The sequence below is a fragment of the Pinus tabuliformis genome, chromosome 7 (genome assembly GCF_031772625.1).
Source record: "Pinus tabuliformis cultivar Carrire ecotype Pingquan chromosome 7, CPIR1, whole genome shotgun sequence".
NCBI lineage: Eukaryota > Viridiplantae > Streptophyta > Pinopsida > Pinales > Pinaceae > Pinus > Pinus tabuliformis.
In genome coordinates, this window is record NC_142293.1 from 1246436473 (window position 1) to 1246459395 (window position 22923).

Consider the following 22923-nt stretch of genomic DNA (forward strand, 5'->3'; position numbering starts at 1 on the left):
CTCAACAACAAATTAGTGTCACCACAATTCTTCATTAAACAATCTCTGCAACATTATCCAAGCATATCACAACTCCTTTATGCTTTTACTTACATCTAATCATCATGATTTATCAAAGCCATCAACATGCCAACATATCACCATATGCGAGCATGCCAACATATCACCGTGCCATATCACATGTTGCTGCTCTTTTGCTTTATTGCTACAACATATCTTCAATGCTCCTGCATAACTTGTTGCTGCTCCTTGCCTTGCTGGTCTTGCGCTACCCCTATGCCTTTGTTGGCCTTGTGCTGCTCCCTTGCTTGCTGCTCTTGTGCTGCTCCTTGTGCAAGCTGCTCCTTTGTTGTTGCCCCTATGCCTTTGTTGGTCTTGCGCTGCCCCTATGCCTTTGTTGGCCTTGTGGTGCTCCCTTGCTTGCTGCTCTTGTGCTGCTCCTTGTGCAACCTGCTCCTTTGTTGTACTGTCATCAAGCATACCACACATAACTTGCTGCTTTGCAACTATAACAACATATGTCTTTCTCTGCTTCTTTTCCTTGATCACAACCATGCATGCTTGTTGTTGCTCCTTGCTTTGTTGCTGCTCTTTTTCCTTTGTTTCTATTTTGCTGATCTTTTGCCATCAATGACAATAATGCCAACAAGGTGCTCTCCAACTCAGAATGTAGAGACGTTGTAATGTCAAATTACATAAAACTGAAAATAAAAATAAAATAAAATATTAAATTGATAATTATATTTATAATTATAATCATAATTAATTATAATAAATAAAAATCCATTTTAGATCCATCTTAACTCTGGATCTATCAAGTGCTTAGAGGGATGGAATCTCTTTAGATACAAACCTCTTTTAGAGTGAAAAGAGATTTGATCCTTCTCGACCCTTGGTAGATGAGTTAAGATGGATCTAGGCTGGTGTGAACTAAGTAAACTTTATGTTATTAAAGTGATTTATATTTTAGAAGTTGCTTTATGAGAGAAAAAATGACCATGGTACTAAAACATTAAAAAGTACTAGGAGTCTCATTAACTCAGGGGGACAAAATGAGAAAGGGGTCATGTGGGGGATTTGATCTCTACCTTTGATTTAATGAGATGAGATTTAATCTCAGCCATTAGATCTCTAGGGTTAGGTTTCCCTCACAAAAGAAAGACAAAAGGAAAAGGAAAATAATTTTTCTCATTCCTTCTCACAAGGACTTGAGGAGAGCGAGGAGGAGCTCAAGGATAGAAAGGAGGAAAATGTTGCAGTCTAGGAAAGAGTTGTAGCAGCACAACGAAGGAGCCTGAAATTCTAGGCAAGATTCTTGGCACGAATCCCAAAAATTTCGGGTGGTTGTTTCAGGTGATTTTTACAGTGGTTTTCTGGCTGACCTTTTGAGAGGTATTTTAGGCCAAGTCTGCAGGGTTAAGCCTAAATTCTGGGAGTAAGGTTGAGTTTAAGCTGAAAATAGAGGTTATTCCCAGGCCCTAGCATCAATTTTTTCAGGCTGCTGTTTCCAGGCATTTTAGCAGGGGTTATTAGATTGAGTTGAGGCCTAAACTTTGCTGATCTTAAGCTTTCTTTTTAGGTTGAGTCTGTGTGTATAGAGGCCGAGTTAGGTCTGAGTTTGCAGGTGACTTTCAGGCTGAGTTTCAGCAGAGAAGAGGTCAAGTTTCATTGGAGTTCAGGTAAAAAATATTGCTGAGGATAGTCGCTGTGAAAAGGACTGCCAGTCCATATTCTGAGCAAAGTCTAGGCTGTGACTTGTGGAGTAGTCTGGCCGTGACAGTGGAAGGAACAACCTGTATTTTCTGGGTGAGTATGCCCAGACTAGAGTAGCCTGGTAGCATAATTTATGATCTGTTCCAGTGCAGAAAACAATGCTTACAGGATAGAGGTATTGGCACGAGTTTCTTGGAGGATTCACTCTTTTTGTTGACTTAGAAATTGAGCTACAGTCACAGTTATGTGCACAGAAATAGAAGCCAAATCACAGTTGTGTTGAAGACTGTGCGTGGGCTTAAAAATCTATGTATTGTGGCAAAGACTTCAACTATATTAAAGGGAGATAAGTGTTTTTATCTCCACTATGTAAATGTTTCCTAAATTGAAATCTAATTTCTCCTTGAAGTCTGGTTTTCTCCTTGTGGGTTTTTCTAGGGTCATTTGACCAAAAACAAGTGTGTAAATTCATGTGTGTGTGCTTGCTTATTTTCTCTTGTATCAGCTCGAAAGGAAAGAGTAGAGTAGTTCTTATGTTTCAAGTTAAATGCATGCTAACATACATATATCAGTTCATGTTATGATGGGGTTTGGGCATTAAACCTTTGCAAGAACTTGAAACTGGGTGAGCTACAGCTTGAGCATAAATTTTCTACAGGTAGTTGTTATTCATGTCAAATTCATTGGCTAGCATCTTCTTGCACCATCTAATTAACTTTTTAGAACTAGTTGTAAGTACTAAGGATCAAATCATCTAGACACAGGACCAAGACAACTAGTTTGGATATATGAAATAAATAATAAAGATTGGAATCTGTAGTAGTTTTGGTGATGCCCAAGTTGAGAAAGTACTCATGAATCTTAGAGTACCATGCATTTGGTGCTTGCTTCAATTTCCCAAGGACCTTCTTCAACCTGCAGATTTACATATCTTTCCCATGCACCTCAAAGCCCCTTGGTTGATTAATGTATGCTTCCTTCTCCATTGGACCATTTAGAAGATAAGCCATTACATTTATCTGGTGGAAAGACTAACCAAAAACTAATACGAAAGACATATTGGTTTTAATGGAAGTATACCTGACAACTAGATGAAAGGTCTTGTCATAGTCAACTTTCTATCCATGGGAGAATTTTTTCACAATGAACTTTACCTTGGACATCTTTATGTTGCCATCAGTTACACGCTTTACCTTGTACAACCACTTGGAATCGATCATTGATTTCCCCACTATTCTTGTCACAACTTCCTAGACATCATGCTTCAAAGTGAAGTTATACTTCTCCGTCATGGCATCTTGCCATATTTTTTCACAACTGCTTTCTCATTATTGAAAGGCTTTGAATCAATGATAGAAGGCATTATTGCAACATAATTGAGAAAACTCTTAAAGGGATGTCTCACTTTGAAAATAAGTCTTTGTTTCTCCTACTTGCTTTTGTGCCTCATGCAAACTCTTGGTAAGGCATCTCAATGAATTTGCTGAACTAGAATGTAAAGTGTTCATTTGTGGTAGGTGAGGGAGGTATTCCCCAACTACAAGTCGGCTCAAGTTAAAAGAAGGAAAAAGATTAATTTAAATTTAATTATTTAAATTTCAAATTACCTCCAAAAGTATAAGTCAGCTCCATATTGTTTAAGTCGGTCCAGCACAAAGAGACGTGCCCCTTGGGCACCTCTTGATCACTATATATACCAACTCAACGTCCTTCATTTGACACATCAATTCCAATCATCATCTATCATCTGTCTACATGTGCGAGGAAGAAAAGGAAGGTTTTTGCTGTCTGCTGTCTCAAGAAGACCGAGATTCTAATAATATTGAAGCCTTGGATCTGTTCCATATTGATAAAGAGGGTCAAAGCCCTAGAAGGAGGCCTAAAGGCCTCAAGTCTGCCAGAAGGACGAAACAATTTTGTATAAGAGCTTCTGTGAGAGGGCTGAAGTCTGATTGATGTAAAGGCTAGGCCAAGACCTTGACAGTCTGTTGTTCATGGAAGAAGGGTTGGTTAAGCCCTAGGAATTTCTAGGTGGTTCTATAAATCTCAGATTGTACTTTTGTTGAATTGAAACAATTTCTGCTAAGAAAAGGTTGTTGGGGTTTTTCCCTAGTTAGGGTTTTCCCAAGGTAAATTTTTTTGTCTATTGTGGTTGGCTGTCTCTTCATGACACTACTGTCATTATTGTTTTACCGCTGAGATTTTCTATGTATAATTGCTTAATGATGAATGCGACACAATAATGATTAATTAAGATGTCATTGGAAAGTAATTATTAGAGTGGAAGATCATGAAAATTCAACAAGGGATCAAAGGCTAAGTGAAAGAGCAACCTCGAAGGATTCAAGTTTGAAATAGGGCCGTGTTTGTTTAAGAGGTTCTGTCCAAGTAGAAATGCTGGCTGAGATTTAGTTGAGGTCCGAGTGACCTTAGGAGGGCCCAAAGGCCTCAGGAGTGACCTTAGGAGGGCCAAAAGGCCTCAAGAGTGACCTCAAGAAGGCCAAGAGGCCTCAGTAGGTAAACAAAGGAAGCCGAGAAGCCTAAGTTCGGAGGGAAGAAGAATCTAACATACCCCAGAACTGTGAAGAGGCCAGCAAAGTTGTCTTTCTGTGTAGGAGGTCAACTAATGTCTGTTTGCAAAAGGAGGTTTGAATTGATGCTTCCTAGAATTGTAATCCTTACTCATAAACCTAAGATTGTGGAGAAGGCTGTTGTTCATTATAAGATGATTATGAAGTCTGTTAGCAGCCGTGTATACAGGACAAGGAGCTTTTGACTGATACCTTGCATATACTACTAAGGTGGCATTACTTAATTCTTGCCAGAATAGATTGGAAGATTTTTTGATTCAAGGAAGCTAGAACCAGAGGGAGAGAAGCCTCAAGTTCTTAGTTCTCAGGTTGAGATTCATGGTTTAAGGGAGAATGTTTACAATTGAAGGAGATCTAGAAGCTTCCAAGCTCTATATCTAGATCTTGACTGCATGTTTTCTGATAGAGCAACCAAAGTCATCAATACCATTAATTGCAGAATGGCAATGGCATTTCATAGTTGTGATTATTTTGACAAATATTGGTAAATTTAAGGTATTTTTCAATATTTGTGAAGGACCGTTTTAAGTATCACATGCTCGTGCCACTTGGAGGTCATTGTGTGCACAAATATTGAGGATTGGTTGATGAAGCGAGTTCTCATGAAAGATTTTTGGAGGACATTGGAATGGCATGGTCTTATTCCCTTTTCTGAAGACATCTTACTTTCATGAAGCATTCTTTGTTGAGATTTGTAAATATGGCTCAAATATTGAAGGGTGTTGTTTCTTTAAGGTAAAGAGGCATAATACAAGTATTACAAAAGCTATATTGGATCATTGATCTTAGTAGTTTGACAAAGATGGAACATCCTTGATTCAAGCTTAGTTGGGCAGCTTCAAGGACAAAGTTGAAATCTGTTTAGCAAGAGACAAAATCAAAGAATGCTGCTCATTTATATGTAAGAGATCCATTGTATATGCTGTTGAAGTTTGCATTCGCTGAGATATGTTGCTAGGGTCTTGCCAAAACAAGATTGAAAGTTACTCTAGAGCCAGAGGGAGCTGAGGAGAAAGGCTCTCTCACATATAAAGCAAGAAAAGTCATAACTCTTGTGCTAAAGTGTGACCCCTTCTTGGAAGAATTGATAGACTTAGGGTTTTGTAAACCCTAGAAGAACTGAAGGTTATGACTTGAATAAGGGTTTGTGTGAAACCCTAGATCATGTCCAAGAATGTTGAATGCTAGTAAGGGTATGCACTTGTAGTATGAAAATGTCATTAGATTGTAGTTAAGTCCTTGGCGCGAATGGACAATTCACAGATGAAGAAACCCTAGCTCACACACGCATTAGTAACTGATGATGAGGATGATGAGTTTGCAGATGGATTTCTATGACTTTTGCAAGAAGGCAAGGATCAAGATGGAGTTGACAACTCCTTTCCATCCTCATTAAAAAAGATAAGTACTTTATATCCTTCTTCCTTAATTATTTCTTTATTTTTGGGTCAACCTCTTGTCTTTGTATCTTTTGCTTCATTATAATTGTTTCTTCTATGACATCCTAATGAGGATTGCAGATACATCGTGCAGGCTACGAAGGATCTAGCAGCTGATGGAAGCATCGGGCAGATTGAAGCAAAGCTTGTGGCAAGGAGATTCTCCCAGGATCAGGCATAAACTCAACTAGAGTGATTTGTGTTCAAGAGGGAGAAATTGTACTAACATCTGGAAATGTGCCTGATGACCGAAAGATCTCCTAGTTCAGAGGGAGCAGGCAGGCCAACAAGTTTGAAGGATGCCATGGTGGAGAAAATTGTGCCGAAGAGAAGTCAATGGTGACTTCCAAATGGAAATACAAGATCAAGTATGCGATAGGTGACAACATAAAGAAGTACAAAACGAGATTCGTGAGGATTCTCCTAGAAAGAGGGAGAGGACTATGAGGAGACATTTGCTCCAGTTGCCAAGTACACTTTATAACTATTATTTGTAGTGCTTCCATTGAAAGTTACATCAGATGGATGTAAATACCACTTTCCTCGATGGAGTAATTGAGGAAGAAGTGTACATAGAACTACCTCAGGGCTTTGAGGTACATGAGAAGGAATCTCATGTTTGCAGACTGAAGAAAGCTTTGTATGGATATCGAGCGTGGTATTCTCGAATTGATGGATACTTGATGAGTCTTGGTTGATCTTGTTATTATATGACTTGATTCTGATGGGAGCAAAATGACTCACGTAACAAAGGGAGTAGTAGTGAGTCTAGTGACAGGAGGATTTGCTTACATGATAGAGGAAGTAATCAACGCCTACCTCAGTGTCAGAGGGAGTTGACCTTTGAGTTTGAGATGAAGGATCTTGGTTAGATACATTACTTCTTGGGGCTCGAAGTGTGGCAAAAGCTGAGTGGGATCTTTCTTGGTCAAAGGAAGTATATTGTTACGATTCTTTAGAGATTTGGGGTAATGGACTGCAAGTCCATGGACACTCCACGGTAACCAATTTGAAGAAGCTGAGTGGTAGAGGGAGCAACCAGGATTGCCACAATAGGATCTGTTTTAGGAAGCACCCAGTTAGGGTGACTAGAAAGCAGCGATGGTAATGGATCTAGTGAAGGAAGCTGGTTAGTTTCTGGTTGAGCTGAGACATGCAACTCAACATGTGTTTGGGTACCAGAATGGTACAATTGGATTTGGATTGAAATACGTCTCAAATGATGAAGTACAACTGCAAGGATATATAGATTCGGATTAGGTAGAAAGTGCAGAAGACAAGAAAAGCACATTAGGATGATGATTTAGCTTGGGATCTGCTATGATGAGCAGGAAGATGACAACACAACTGAAGTAGAGTATATTATAGCTTGTTTGGCGAGTTGTGAAACAATGTGGCTTTAGAAACTACTTGCAGGATTGTTTGATCAGGTTCAAGAGACAACCGCGATGATAAGTTGAAGCACATTGAGATCAAGGTACCACTACGTCTGGGACATGGTACGGAAGGGAGTAGTAAAGCTCCAATGCATTTCTATGGACGAGTAGGTTGCTGACATTCTTATAAAACCTTTGTCTTAGGATGAAGTTTGTTTACTTTAGGGACATGCTTGGAGTGGTTGAGAATGTCTCTCTCGGTGATAGGGAGTATTGATGTTGGTAGCTGTGCGAGGTATTCCCTAGTGACAAGTCGGCTCAAGTTAAAAGAAGAAAAAAATAATTTAAATTCTAATTATTTGAATTTCAAATTACATCCAAAAGTACAAGTCCACTCCATATTGTTTAAGCTGGCCCAATGCAAAGAGATGTGCACCTTCGGCACCTTTTGATCACTATATATACCAATTCGACCTCCTTCATTTGACACATCAATTCAGATCATCATCTATCATTTGTCTACACGTGCGAGGAAGAAAAGGAAGGTTTTTGCTGTTTGTTGCCTCAAGAAGACCGAGGTTCTAATAATATTGAAGTCTTGGATTTGTTCCATATTGGCAAAGAGGGACGAAACCTTAGAAGGAGGCCTAAAGGCCTCAGGTCTGCCAAAAGGACGAAACAATTTTGTATAAGAACTTATGTGATAGGGTCGAAGCCCTAAGAAGGAGGACTTATAGGCTTAGATTGATTGGAAGGTTGGGCTGAGGCCTTGAGAGTCTATTGTTCATGGAAGAAGGGTTGGTTAAGCCCTAGGAATTTCCAGGTTGTTCTATAAATCTCATATTGTGCTTCTGTTAAATTGAACAATTTTTGCTAAGAAAAGGTTGTATTTTTTCTCTAGTTAGGGTTTTCCTAGTGTAAAATTGTGTCTCTAGTGTTTGGTTGTCTTTTCATGATCCAACTGTCATTATTGTTTTACTGTTGAGATTTTCTATGTATAATTGCTTAATGATGAATGTGACATGAGAAGGATTAATAAAGAAATCATTGGAAAGTAATTATCAAAGTAGAAGATCACTGTTATAGATCTGATCCAAAAATATAAGATAATAGAAATAAACCCAAGAATAATAAGATCTGAATATAGAAATGCTTCACTTTATTAATCAAACCCTTAAGGTAGGGCAACACCATACATTCACTCCTTAAGGAAGGAGAACACTCCACAAGCCATATCAGATCTGATGAATAACAGGTACCTCCCTTTGTACCCCATATTATCCCCCCTAGGTATACTACAATCACGAAAATCAATATAAAGTGGTCTTTGTTCCTTAGTTGAAATCTTACTAACCTAAATCTGATTTTCATGAAATCTATGGATCAACATAGTTCAAAATCAAAATTCATAAAATATAAAAATTACTAGTTGGATTTTAAAGTTCTAAGCTTTATAAGCCCAATCAATTTAAGCTTTTTGTTCACTTGAATAGTGGCATGACTTAATGCTAGACCCAGGGATTCCCAATAGGTGATGATATGCTCTTTAGCACTTTCTTGTGAAATATTGGACACAAATTTTGCACATCCATGCTTTATAGCTCCTTGATCCATCATTGATAATGTCATGAACCTCAACAAGGGATTTTCATTTCCTTTAGCTTGGCCTTGAACATTTAGTTTGTCCATGGTAAATCTCAAATGTTCAAAGAAATGTAACTTTAAAGTTTAAACATTATAGAACTCGAGAACACGTTACAATACCTTGCAAAGCAAAATGATGATAACTTCAAAAATCAAAATAACAAGAATTTACAACATTGTATGCATGAATCATTTTAAAATTCAAATTATGAACAAATTTTTAAATCAAGCATCATTTATATTATTAAACTAAAAATTTTAAGTTCAAAGTTGAAATAACCTAGAATTCCACCTAAGTAGAAAAAGTTGACACCAAGAACTTAAAGCATAAGCCAATTACATATAATAGTAAGGGGTAAAGAGTCAATAAAATATGAGTAATAGATTATATCCAAAATGAGGAGTCAGGAAAAGCATAGATGATAGTCCAAAATGACAAAATGCCCAAAATAATTAGTTGACGTGTCAAATGGTGAGATGCCTTAAAATAACAAAATTGCAAATAAAAATAGGGATGTCAGAGTTTTTGACTCAGTGCCCATACAATCCTGAAGGTTGAAGCTACTCATAAGCCTATCAAAAATTGCACCGACCTTACTTTCTTCTCCTTCATCATCATCATTTTGCTACAATTGCAGCTCAGTGTTGTCTAATGGCACATTAACCAATATTATTAGTTTTTTCACTTTTAGATAAAAGCTTATTTTTCTTAATGGAGTGAATAAAATCAAATGTGGACCAGTTCCTTTATGTAGTTGAGGAACTAGCAACTGGAGATAATAAACACAGAGTGTAGATCCATGGAGCTTTTCCCCCATACATTCTCCACCATCCACTAGGATGTCTTTGCACCATACCCAATTAATTTGCCTTTGTAATTGGAAAGAAAGTGGGGCTAGTGAGCAATGCAAAATCAATAAATTGTTCTCCAATTATGGTTGTTTGTTCATGTGTATACATCTTTTCTATGGCGTAAATAACCCTTGTTTCATCTCAAGATCATCTATTGGTGCAACTTTGCCTTCCCTTTCCACACTTCTACTTTTGATTAAGTGTATAAGCAACAAATGAAAAGGTGTGTTCAACTTTTGGAGTTCATTAAATGACTCCAACGAGTGATCGTGGACTTGATCTTTTTAGTCATGTTGTCAGTTGGCTCATATATATCCTTGAGACTATAGGAATTTGAATCTACATACATTATCTTCTCCACTATTGGATATGTGAAAGAGAATATATTTCATATCAACCCACCAATCATCATCCAATAACATGTCTTACCTTCTTTCCGTAATTTGTTTTAGATCCCCCTCATGTAGACAACTTAGGATGAATAATAGTGACCTTTAAGGCTTGCTACACTTATATTAATGTCAAGAAGAATAAAGTAGTTAGCATACATTGTATCTGTTGGTTTTAAGAACTTATTTCTGGCATAAATACTACAAATAGCTAGAAAGGCATGGTGGCCGCAAATGAACATTTGTACCTCTTTTGGATCAATAATGTGAGTGAGCTAAGAAATTTACTAATGTCTTTGGGGTGCATCATGTGTTGATTACCCTCGTTTGGACCATGATAAGCATAGGCATTGGAGATAACTTTCTCATGGATTACTATGCCTTGATTTGATACTTTTGTGACACACATTTGAAGAGGTTAGAGACCTATGTAACTTTGTGACGTCTTCATGAGTCAGGCTCATGTACGTTGGTTGCTTTCTTGGGAGGATGATTCACCTTGGAAGAGGAGCATTGGGCATATTGGAGGAGGAGGGCATCGAGCCCTAGATGTCATGGTGAACATTGCCACACAATCTAGAAGGGCCCTAGGAGGTGAACCTATAGGACAACTACTAGACCAAGTAACAACAACGAGACAAAGACCCACTGTCACTTCAGTCAATATCCCTTGCTCTTTACGGACTTTCACCGATGGGAGGAGTTCCGGTAGGATAGGAATCACTTGAAAAACAATGATCTATATGAAGTAATTCCATTAAGCCCATTTAGGAAAAGGCTCAATTAAGGCTTGATGAAAGAAAGGCTCTCCAAGAAAGACCTAGGAAATCAAGACCTAGGGCTTGAGATTTTTGCAATGAGGATATGTATGCCTAGGATCAAGACCTCCAAGATGAGATAGAACCTCTCAAGAAGCTTTGTGATATGATTAGCCACCATAAATAGGCTTTCGCCATCCTTAGGAGACATAATTAGGGCTTACACTAGACCTAGGGGTTTTAGGATATGTGTGGGAAGAAATTCCTTCAAAGTATTCTCTAGGTTAAGGTAAGATCGAAGAAATGGTCTCTTAGGGTTTGTTCCTTTGAACACTAAGCTCATATGCCCCTCAAGAATGTCATCAATCCAACAAATTTCAAACCAGGTTACCCTTCTAAGGCACACCTATGGCATCAAGATTTATGAAGAATCCACAATGGGAACTCAACCAAATTTTGATATCCTCTAGAGAAAACACTAAGGAAGAGTTCTATCCAAGCAGATTACCAAAATCCCTCTTCTAATGCAATTCACAGGATGCCCTAACTCGCTGTCTAAAGGAGAGGGGCTAAAGATTTAGAGGAGAGAAAAAGGAAGAAATTTGTGGATAGAGGTTAAGGATGATTATCAAGGGATGCAATTAGTGCCTAGACCATTGGGTGTATGTAGTCATAGATGCTTTAGATGATCTAATTTGGTCCTTAAGGAGGCCAAAAGTAGAAGCCCCAATTACCACTTTCAACAATTACCTTCTTTAAGCAAGGTCAATGGAGTTTCATGGACAAATTACAATAATTCTCCACTAGGAACATTCATTTCATATTATCAACACATTCAAAATTTCCCAAGATCACAATTTCAAACCATATTCAATAAATTAGGGCACAAATCTTCATCTTGAGAATAATATCCATGCATTAAACATTACATAGAGATATTCAACAAAAAGAAACACTTACTAGACAATATGAAGTGTATCCATCCATCAAACCATGAAAAAGAAGCTCCAAAATGATGCCAAACCAACTCCAAATGTCAAAGTGCATTTATACATATCCAAAACAATCACAAATTGTAGGTCCAAATTCTTCAAAGAGTGCGAAAATCCCAAGTGACGATGCTCTCTTACAATGGGAGAGATTTCTATTTATATGAGACCTTTAGGAGGTCGAATCCCTAATTTGAGCCCCTAACATTATTTTAATTGCTAAAACAAGTCCCCCACCAAGTAGCTTCAAAATTAATGAATAAACCATCAAATAATGGGCCGAAATAATGATGTCATGAACGAATGAGGTCGTTGGAATGCCATGAGGGGTCCTCTATGAGCTGTGATGTAGGAGATGGCTCCATGAATGATGGACAAGGGGGTGGACGCTTGATCCCTACATATGTCGTCAATGATGATGTGGTGCTCCAAAGTGGCTTTCGGGCACAAGTATTGGTCTCATGAGTCTCCTGATGAAAAATAAACCTGTAGACTGCGCCAGAATGAGTGCACTGACGATGGTGCTTGCCCCCATGTCTCAAGGGTGAGACAAACCTCCTCTGGGCCTTAGATCAATTGCCAAACCATGTGTACACTGCTAAGCCGGCTGGGGGCAATGCTGGTCCAAGTGCATCATCTCACGAATAATGTGGGGCAATGAACAAGCTACTAAAGGTGTTGAGGGTGCCCATAAGATGAGATAATGCTCTATCACATGACAGAGTCCCATGGCTCTCAACACATCCCTTACAAGTGTCAATATGATCCTCTGGTGGGCTTGGGCCCCAGTTAAGTTGCCCAACCCATGATGAAACCACCTACCAATTACGCATAAGATCCAATGCGTCTCCTCATCATCAAGTACAATAATTCATTAGTGCATCTAAGTGAACCAAGCTTGTTAATCCAGGGCACAAATGAGGCTTCATAATGGGCTTCCCTTTAAAATTTGGGGCTTTGAGCATGTAAGTGTGTTACCTTCCTAGGTAGGAGTGGCTAATAAACAACCCTATTAGGTGTTCCCAACCCTTAAAGGGAAAGACATGTCCAAGGTACATCCTTCAAGTGATAGGGGTCATGTGAATAATGATGAGATGGATTGGGACACAGGGGTCTCAAGGCCAAATGCCATGGGTTCAAGGGTGGTAATGATGAGGGATGTCCACATATTTGGGTGTATAGATGTAGGAGGGAGCAATCGTGGTACATGAGTTACCTTGACCTTTGTTTTTCCACCCTTCTTCATTTGCCTTTTGCCTTTTCTTGATTTTTCTTTATTATATTGCTCGGGGCTCCAAGGAATGAGAGCATGTTGTGTATGATATAAGCAGTGATTACCCCCTTAAGGTGGGGCAGTTCATTGCCCACCAGGGGTTGGGACATGCATGGGTTCCTTAATGATGCAAGGGGCACTCAAGGGGCCCTAGGAACTAGGGTGATGGCCATAATGAAGGGGTAGAGCTCATGTTTGGCTTTTGCCCACGCGCTAATATATTGTCCCAACCATCTTTTGCATTTTGTGGTATTATTTCCTTTTGTATGTGGCCATGATATGCTTTTAATCTTTTTTTTTTAGCTGCATCAACTTTCAGGGCTAAGTTCTAGGCTCAACCCAAACACGTGGACAAGGGGAGGGGGAGTACTAGAGCCTTGTGGACCCAGTGGACATGTGGACCCAAAGAGGGAAGATGATGAAATAGGCCATGTAATATGTGGAGGGGTGTGAAAAATATGAAACAAGAAAACGAGACCGCGCTACCAAAATCAGGGTTTCCTAAGTAGTTCCCATCTTGAAGCTATAAGCCAATAAGGGAGATCCCACGGGACTAGGTTTGAGGATTAACCCCCCCCTTTTAAGGTGAGGGAACAATACTATAGTCAAAACCCTTCCTCCTTCCAAGTCACCCAATAATCCATACCCAAGTGTGCCCAAGGAAAAACAAGCACCTGATTGCACAATAAAAGACATACTTTTAGGATTGGATGGCCCACCTTCAAACATACGCTCTTGATAGATGGGCGAGGGGACATATGACTGGCTCAGGGACATATGACTGTTGGGGGTTGTCGACTAAAGACAAATCTGGGAGAAAAATTGTCTCCTATGGGGTCACCCACTAGTGGTGGGTAACAATGACACTTGGTTGCTTGCATGGAAACTTGTACTAAACTTTAGGACACTTGGGTTGAGAAGTGATCATGTAGGTCTAGTGAACTTGGAGGTATACATGGTGTAGTACTTAACGCTAGAGCTTTGGTGGCCTTTTGGAGGAGTATTAGACCTTTCTTGAGGACCATTTAGCCTGGGATCCTTGCTTGTTAGATGTGCATGCCATGGAGCTTAACATGTGTGATCTGAAATGGAGCAGATTAGTAATGCTGTGCTAATTCCCCATTCAGAATAAAACCCAAGATGCTTATCATTTGCTTATCAAGTGCTTAAGGACTCACCATTTTTGCTTAATTAACTGATTCCCATGAGAGTTTCTTATGTAAATGTTAAAAACAATTTAACATAAAATATGCTGAACAACAGCTAAATAACAACAAAGAACATCAAAATACAACACACAACACAGAGATTTGATGAGGAGTTCACCCTTCCTGGGCTACATCTCTTTGGTCCAGCTTCCAATGCTTGGGCATCTCTATTATGCTCAAAATTACAACAAAAGTGTGTATACAATGCTCAAATGCCTCTGAAATCTGTCTCCATGAGTTCAAAATACTAAAAAATGGCTCTCTAGTCTCTTTTTGCATCCAATTCATTGGAAAACTGAAAAAGTTATGACTTTCCCTTGTTTTCCCACTATTCGTTCCATAATTTGATCCACATTTGGCATGATCCTACAAATTAGCCCCAAAAACTGCTAACTGGGCGAAAATTTCGCCGCGTGGCAGGCCATAATTTGTCGGTCAAATCACAAATCGCAACCGGCAGGGACCGGTGGGCTTAAGGTCTGTGAACACGGCGGCGATGTGCGATTGCGATGTGTGCAGACCCGACGGGAGTATTAATTGGAGCCTATAAACTTATCACATTCGGGATATCGCGATCGACAAAAAACCAATGGGTGCAGTATTGTGATTTGCGATTGCGATATCGCATCACAACCTTGATCTTGTTGGGGAGTGATTCTGTCGTACTTCACTCCCTTCGCCGATGTGTGATTGCGATTTATTGCATCACAACCCTTCTCTGCTCAGGGGCTGATTCTTTAACACGATCCGCCTGCGACTTGTGATTGTGATATGCGGGGGCCAATGGCGGCCTGCCACTTGGCGCCTCCTCATTTGCTGAAGGGCTTGCCACATCATCCAATCCTGCCGTGTGTTTAAGTCAAACCTGAACTTTGACTTGCTCTAACTTCTGCATATGAGTTCGGATTTGAGTGCCATTCGCACCGTTGTTATTAGAATGATGAGTTCTTCGATCTGAAGCTGAGTTTAACAAAATTTTGACACTTTGATTTTTGAGCATAAACTTGAGCACCTGATCAATGTGTCACCTGTGTTGGAGCACTCCACATGTGAGCCTATCTTATGGAGTTACATTGCTTACAGTGGACTAGGTGCACTTGTTTTGTTTTTTTTCTTTTCTTAATTTGAACAATAATATGGTAGATTATAATAGCAAAAAATGTGTCGAAGCATAGATGAGATGCATCCATAAGTTTTTGAGAGAAAATATTGCAAAGGGTTTTAAGACTACACTAGTATGGCCAGACTGGCTGTGCCTCAATCCTAATACTAAGTTCCCAAAAAATCCATACAGATACAATCTATAGAAAATGCCATTAACACAATAACACTTAGCTGGTGTCAAAATATAACAGGACTGACATCTATAATGATAAAATTTTCATCAACTACTTGATTAAGATTAGGCGGTTATGCTAGGGCCGATTGGGCCGAATTTGGAGAAGAGATTTTATGCTCATTGCCTTGAGTGTCTCCCTATTGCATCGCTTGGAGCCATTGCAAATAAAAAAAATTAATTTGAAATTCGTCATCATATTTTTAAGGTAGCAGTTCTTCTTGCAGGGTTCCAGAAATAACATAATATCATGTACTTGTGGTACATACTCCATATAAATGTGAACATTCATGTGTATAAAAGAAATGGTATTACAACATGATTTTTTAGAAAGCATGTGTCATAGGATCATAAACCATAAAATGGATCCACTAACACTGTCAGTATTTGGTTAAAGTTTTCCTCATTCATCACTATTGTTTGCATGTACACGGATAGATTTTTGGAAATGATTCCTCAATAAAAGCCATATGTCATTAATATAGATGCAACATTCTAATTTTAAAAGAAAAGTAGATGTTGTTCAATGCCTTTAGATCACTATCAGGATCCAGCTGAAGGGTTATTATATGGGTTTCAAGATTGCATGGGAAATAACAAAGAACATTCACCAGACAAGCTTTCCACTTGACTATATCAGATTACAGGCATTCATTCAAACCGCAATTGCATAATAAAACCTAGCGTGTGAACAGAGGATATTCCCAAAAATATATGAAGTTCTAGCATCACATTTCACCCTCATGTTTGGATCCCTTATTATGGAACTGAGTTAGCTAACAATGGAATTTGGTGCTTAGGAATACATATAATTTAAACTCTATAACCAAACCTGAAGCACAATAATTTGAATCAATCCTTTATTAACAATATAAAACCCTAAATTACTGGATTGAATTTTAATTAGACTTTCAGGTTGAATTAAAGATTTGAAATTAAACCCTAACTTGGTGATGAGGAAGCCCCAACAAGTATTTCAATCCTTAAATTTTCTTCTTAGGAAATTAAAGGAAAATAGAAGATTCAAATTGGAAAAACTAAAAAGATTAGTGCTGTCCTACTATTGGGTGATTGGAGTTGATCTTCCCATTTGCTGAATCTTCATTTGCTACTATATCGAGGCTTCTTCCCACTTTGCAGCTGGGAAAAAGGCTTCAACCTGAAATCAAAGGCCCCTAAACTCTTGAAAAGGACTATATCTAGATTTAGAAAATAACCTAGGCTAAGAGATAACTTCCCAGATTTGATAAAGTAGCAAGAGAAAATATGGAATATTTATCTTATACTTTAACTAAATGTAAAAATAACTTCACAAAATGCTAAAGGATAGAATAGTCATACCCTATAGACGTTTTACCTTAACCGTTACTACTTAAGGAATCCTAGATTATTTGATTTCCTTCATGATTTGGGAAAATTGCACACAAAATAAAAGAAATTATTAAAGGCAATTGGTATGCAAACTGCTCTTTATTTTCCAACGAGTAGAATGAACTAGACAACCTCCTTTTATAGGAGAGGAGGTGCCTAAATGCAACCATCCAAATACAATGTGCTTTTACAAAAATATGTACTAGAATAAGTGTTTTTTCTGACTCCAAACTTCCCCTTATCCACACATGTGAGAGCACTTTAGTGGTTTGATTTAGTCAACCTGAGTGAATTTCTCCTAAATGGGTTTTGAGGATCTTAGGACAGTTGCATGTGAAGAAGACATTGTTGTTATGACATTCCTCTCATCCCCTATGGAATATCAAACATATGAAGGAGCACTTCATGTTTCCATTGATAATCTACATGAGAACATTGCTGGTGATGGAGCATCCACTTCATCCATGCAAGAAGTCAAGGGTTTGATCAGTTTTGATAAGTGTTTTCTTATGATTTTGAGCAAAGTGCTTTAAAAACAAACCCTTGGAAGAAGAATGTTATTTACTCTTGTTCAAGGGCAGCCATGTAGATCAGACTATTTCTATTAGTAATCATTACAAGGAACATGGGTTGTTGGAGTTTCTATTGAGACCCCATCTCTGATGCTGGTAGTGAAAAAATTGAAGTTGATAGTGCAGATTCTGGGGCCTTTGGACAACTTTATGTTATGGATGAGTTAATTGAAAATGAGGAGATAAAATCAGTAATTTTGTAGCTTTGTTTTTCCATACACACTTCAGATTTATCTTAGCTTTTGCACCATGTTGTTGATGGTGACAATTCATAAATTTTTCATCCATTTTCTTTCCTACATGGTTCAGAAATTTTTAAAAATTTGGGTGATCGAAGTGCTAGAAATTTTCAGCTATCTACTTTTTCAAATTCCTGTGATTTTACATGGGATTTTTTAGCTGGAAAGTGTGTTTTTGGTGCTGGAAATTGTTTAGGGCAGCTAGATATTGAGTGTAGATTTTATAATAGTCATTTCCAGCCATCAAATAGTCAGCATAAATTTATTTCCAGATTCAAAATTTCATCTTATTCTTTTTACTCATGCTTGGTTGAAGGCATTTTCTTGTTTGTCTACATCCTCTTTGCTTGAGGGTATGATTTCTGTTTGTCATGCAGATTTTTCTTTTAAGAGGCCCATATATGATGATTTGGAGGTTGATGATGGGCTTCCATGTGCATTTTTCAGCGCTCTTCAACATTGGGTTGAGTTAACGTGTGTTGGAACTTGCTACCCTTGTTCAGATTTTTGCATTTGCCACCATATTTGTAATGTAATTTCATTTTACAGCCATGATGTATTAGGGATTCATGTAACCTTGCTTTGGATCATTACCAAACATATGGGTAGGTTCCATGGCCTTGAGGAGATGCTTGGATGATTGTATTGGCTATTTGTTTCATCCTAGGTTACAGTAGTGTAGGATGAATAAGCTCATTCTTGATGTGGCTATATGCCTCAGAGTGAAGTGGAAAAGCTGCTTGGTCTCTATCTCTTTTTTTCCACACACCTTGCGTGTTATGTTTTTCCATTCCTCTTTGGGTTCCTTCCATCTTCCTGTGTCAATTTATGTAACCTACTTGGGCCAAAACCTGCTTTTCTCTCCATGGTGTGTTTAGATTCAGGGAATCTTGAATTCTGATTTCTTTGTTGTAGTTGAAGTTGTGTGTGTAATACTGCTGCTTTCTCCTGGGGTTTCTTTTCCATTTGCTTCCTCTGTAACATTCTTAGATTTGAAGTTTCAAATTTAAGTTAGTATTCAATAATTTTGTCTCTTAGGGAACAACCGAGATTTCCATCTCTCACAATTTACCTATGTATGCCATTTTCAGGCTTCAAGGGCAAGACTCTTTAAGGAGTACAAAGAGGTCCAGAGAGACAAGTCTGGGGATTCTGATATCAAGCTTTCCTGCGATGACACAAATATATTCAAATGGACAGCCCTCATCAAGGTAGGGCCAATATTTGACAATCGTGTTGTGCAGTTATTCCTGTGAAATTCTTAATCCATTGCTTTCTTCTGTATATTTTGAATACAGGGTCCCTCAGAAACACCTTATCAAGAGGGTGTATTTCAGCTAGCCATGACCGTGCCAGAGCAATATCCACTTGTTCCACCTCAAGTGCGCTTTGTGACTAAAATATTTCATCCAAATGTCCATTTCAAGGTGTCTTTCCTTCCATTAATTATTCTAAATAAAATCTAGCTAATTCTTAGGTCTCGGATATCAATTCCTTTTTTTGTAGACACTAAAGTGAAAGTGAGATCTATTAAATTTAATACTAGTATTTCTGTTAGGCCTTACATTGTTTTTTTCTGTATAAAATATAATTTTAGTATTTCATGTGGTTTTTGATCATTTGATGCAGACAGGAGAAATATGTCTTGACATCTTGAAAACTGCCTGGAGCCCAGCTTGGACTCTGCAATCTGTCTGTCGTGCAATAATTGCTTTAATGGCACATCCAGAACCTGATAGCCCCTTAAATTGTGACTGCGGTCAGTGAAATGATCTTTTTCCATGAAAACATTGTTGTGGGAACCATTTGAATGAAAAAGCTTACTTTTGTGTTTTCCAATAATTTCAGGCAACCTTCTGCGATCTGGTGATGATCGAGGTTATCAGTCAATGGCCAGAATGTATACACGGTTAGCAGCCACGGCTAACAAGGGTAATCATTGAATTATAATTTGAGAATGGTGCCTTGGTTATGCATGTATCGCAATAACTGGTTTTTTGTAAAGACAGAAGAATGAGAACGTGGATAGTGATAAATACAGTGGTGATTATTTATGCCCATGTGAGGAGAAAAAATTATATCATTTATGTAATTTAAAGAAAAATACTAGATTGGTTCTGCATGTGTTGGGCTCTTCCAGTGCCAAGGAAAGAGTCTTTGATAAGTATGTACTGGCCTTAACCCGTACATAATGCAGATTTAAATATATTGGTGGTTGATCATCTTTTAACTATCAGTTTTTCTTTATACTTTTCTGTATGTAATTGTTAATTTATTCTACATCCTTGGAAAATTGAAATGATAAGTGCATCTAATTTTGTTTCAAACTTTTACTTAAAAATTTAACATTACCATTAATTGACTCAGGGTGTTTGAGAGTAGTTCCGATCTCATCGGATTTCATATGGAGAAAGCAGAATGTTAGATTTCACTCAAAACCTATTTTATTATTTATATATTTCCACAAAAAAGTAGTTTTTTATTCATAGACAATTAAAATTACATTTTCAGGTGCATAAAGTACTTTTGTATTGCCCTTCCTCTTTTCCAAGCATAATGACGATTCTGCAGAACTGTTACGAAAGTCAAAATAGTTTCAAAACAAAAAGATTGTGAGGTAAAAGTCTCCCCAACTAAACCAGTTATCCCACTAAATCTTTATACAAAGAAAGGAGGTCCTGTAGAGCCTAGACTTTCATTATATCTCAGAAAATGAAACCTTCGAGGCTTCCCATAAACTGAACCAAAGCGTATTGAAGAAAAAATTTAAACAGCCTGTCGAGTGACAGGAGACATCATCATTTATCTCTATCAAGGTCATCAGGCCTTCAATTGACTGCTGTTCCTCTTTTTGAAAGTATGTCTGCCGTTGTATTGTGTTCCCTGAAAACATTGTGAATGTAATGAAATATTGAAGAAAAAATTTAAACAGCCTGTCGAGTGACAGGAGACACCATCATTTATCTCTATCAAGGTCATCTGGCCTTCAATTGACTGCTGTTCCTCTTTTTGAAAGTATGTCTGCCGTTGTATTGTGTTCCCTGAAAACATGTGTGAATGTAGTGAAATCAAATCTGGAGTTGATTTCTTTCAACTTGTCTCCCAGATGTCTGAGCAGAACATTGTGGAGATGGGAGGTTCCATTCATCTAATCTAATCACCCATTGCAGATTCTCCATAAATTTGAAATATTCATATCCAAAGCACATTTCATTAGTAATTTTAAAGCCAATAATTCAGCTGAGTTGTTTGATCTTTTCTAGGCCTACTCTAAATTTTATAATAATCATCTGAGAAATAGAAGGCTCCTCCTGCACTACTGAAGTTTTGTCTACTCTGAAAAGCCACGTTGAAGAATACCCAGAAAAATGACTTTTCTATTTGAGCCTCCTGGATCTGCATTGGAATCTTTTGAATTTCTGGACAATGGCATAAATCTGAGAATATACCTGAAAATATCAAATGGAACTGTCCTTGAACATGCACAAGTTGAGTTAACCGGATGCCCCACAGGAACAAACATGTAATAGTTCTGAATTTGGTTCTTTAAAGTAAGCACACAAAGTAGTTCTGAATTTGGTTCTTTAAATTAAGCACACAAATATTCATTAATTGTATTTCCATTCCAAACAATGTCCTCAATTATAAAATTTTCTTCTGCACAGCTTAAGAGTATTAAGAGTATAAGCAATGGAGAAAAGGGTGAATATTTATTTTACAATGCTTTCTGCACAGCATACATATATTTGGTCAGCCAAAGGTGGTGAATCAGCATACTATATTTGGTCAGCCAAAGGTGGTGAATTCTGGCTTTTTTTGGTGCCTTTAATTTTGGGAGGGTGTGCTTTATATATATATATATATGATCCTTTTTTATCGTATTATTGAGCCAAGAGGCTCATTCTACAGTCCAGTATGATGTGTAACGCTGTCAGTTGGTCATCAAAGTTGAAATTTTGCTCATGCTGACCAAAATAATTTAAAAAAAATCTAAAAATAAAAAATTTAAGTAACTATACAAAACATTTAAATAATGTCGGCTCAAAAATTTGCACGTGAAAAAATTTGATCGCTCTTGGCTCATGTTATATCTGTATTTAAGATGAATTTATACCTGTGTATATTTAAATGCATATTGATATTGATGCAAGTCTTTATGTTTAAATCATCATAGTCTGTTCAATTATATTCCACGTCTGTGCATTCGAAAGATTATTTTATTGCCCATACAAAAGATTAATAAAGATGTATTGTTTACTAAAATCATAGTAAAATGAAAAACACATTAATACCCTCCAATAGTCATCGCATTAAAATGCTATGCCTAGGGTTCCCTTGAACGGAATATGCTGCAGATCCAAATGTTTTCAGCTTTCGGTATTCATGCTTTTCAATCTCTGTATGTAGATATTTTTAGTATTATTTATATCCCTGAATTAATGAAACGACAAAGCAATTCCATTATTATTAAGTTTATTCAGCATGAATGAATGCTTCCATTCAGCATGAGGGGTTGCTTGTACAATGGTGTTATTTCTGTTGATCTGAGTGGAGATTTTGTTACTTGTATTGAAACTAAAGATGGAAAAGTTTGGCCTTTTCATCATTTTCTGAATCCAAGATGCTGTGAGATCCAATTTTTTGATAAACTGACCTGTATGTCTTGCATGACATGGCTGTGTCCAAGAGCTCTTTTCAAAGGCATTGTTAATACAAGAGATTTAATGAAACCATTGAAATATATTTAAACTAGTCAGGGAAGTATTTAGTATTAATAAAGATTACTTAAGAAGTATTTAAGAGTGGCAAATTAGTTAAGGAAAAAGGTTAGACAAATGAGATTCAAAAGCAACTAAATAATTGTATATGCAACCAGTAAAGTGCAATGCTATTTTTCCTAATAAGTTGCAAATTGGAATAGAATAACTAAGCTTTGTGATAGCAAGACAGTTACATATTAAAAATTAAATCAGACTTTTTTTAAGAAAGATTGAAGATTATGTATTGTAACGAAGGATTCTTTACCTAGTCAATTCACCCCTGTTTTTGCTTTTTATGATAATCATCTTATATGATAATAATTCCAATGCATTGAAACCCTCAGTCACTTCCACATGTCAGTGTTGATAATGACATCTGGCCTAGTACAGACATCAACTGTGGCACACAAAAG

At 37.6% G+C, this 22923-nt stretch overlaps 1 protein-coding gene across 9 annotated transcripts in view; it reads left to right on the forward strand.

Moving 5' to 3' along the window:
- PEX4 (peroxin4) overlaps positions 1–19997 on the forward strand; it is a 35981-nt gene extending 15984 nt beyond the window's left edge. For all 9 annotated transcript variants that reach the window (XM_089459611.1, XM_089459613.1, XM_089459612.1 and 6 more), the window contains exons 3-6: positions 18842–18961; positions 19049–19177; positions 19380–19509; positions 19599–19997. In XM_089459611.1, the coding sequence (XP_089315737.1) occupies positions 18842–18961; positions 19049–19177; positions 19380–19509; positions 19599–19693 (474 nt within the window). In that variant the 3' untranslated portion in view covers positions 19694–19997. The remainder of the gene's footprint in view (positions 1–18841; positions 18962–19048; positions 19178–19379; positions 19510–19598) is intronic.
- Positions 19998–22923: the final 2926 nt, after the last annotated feature.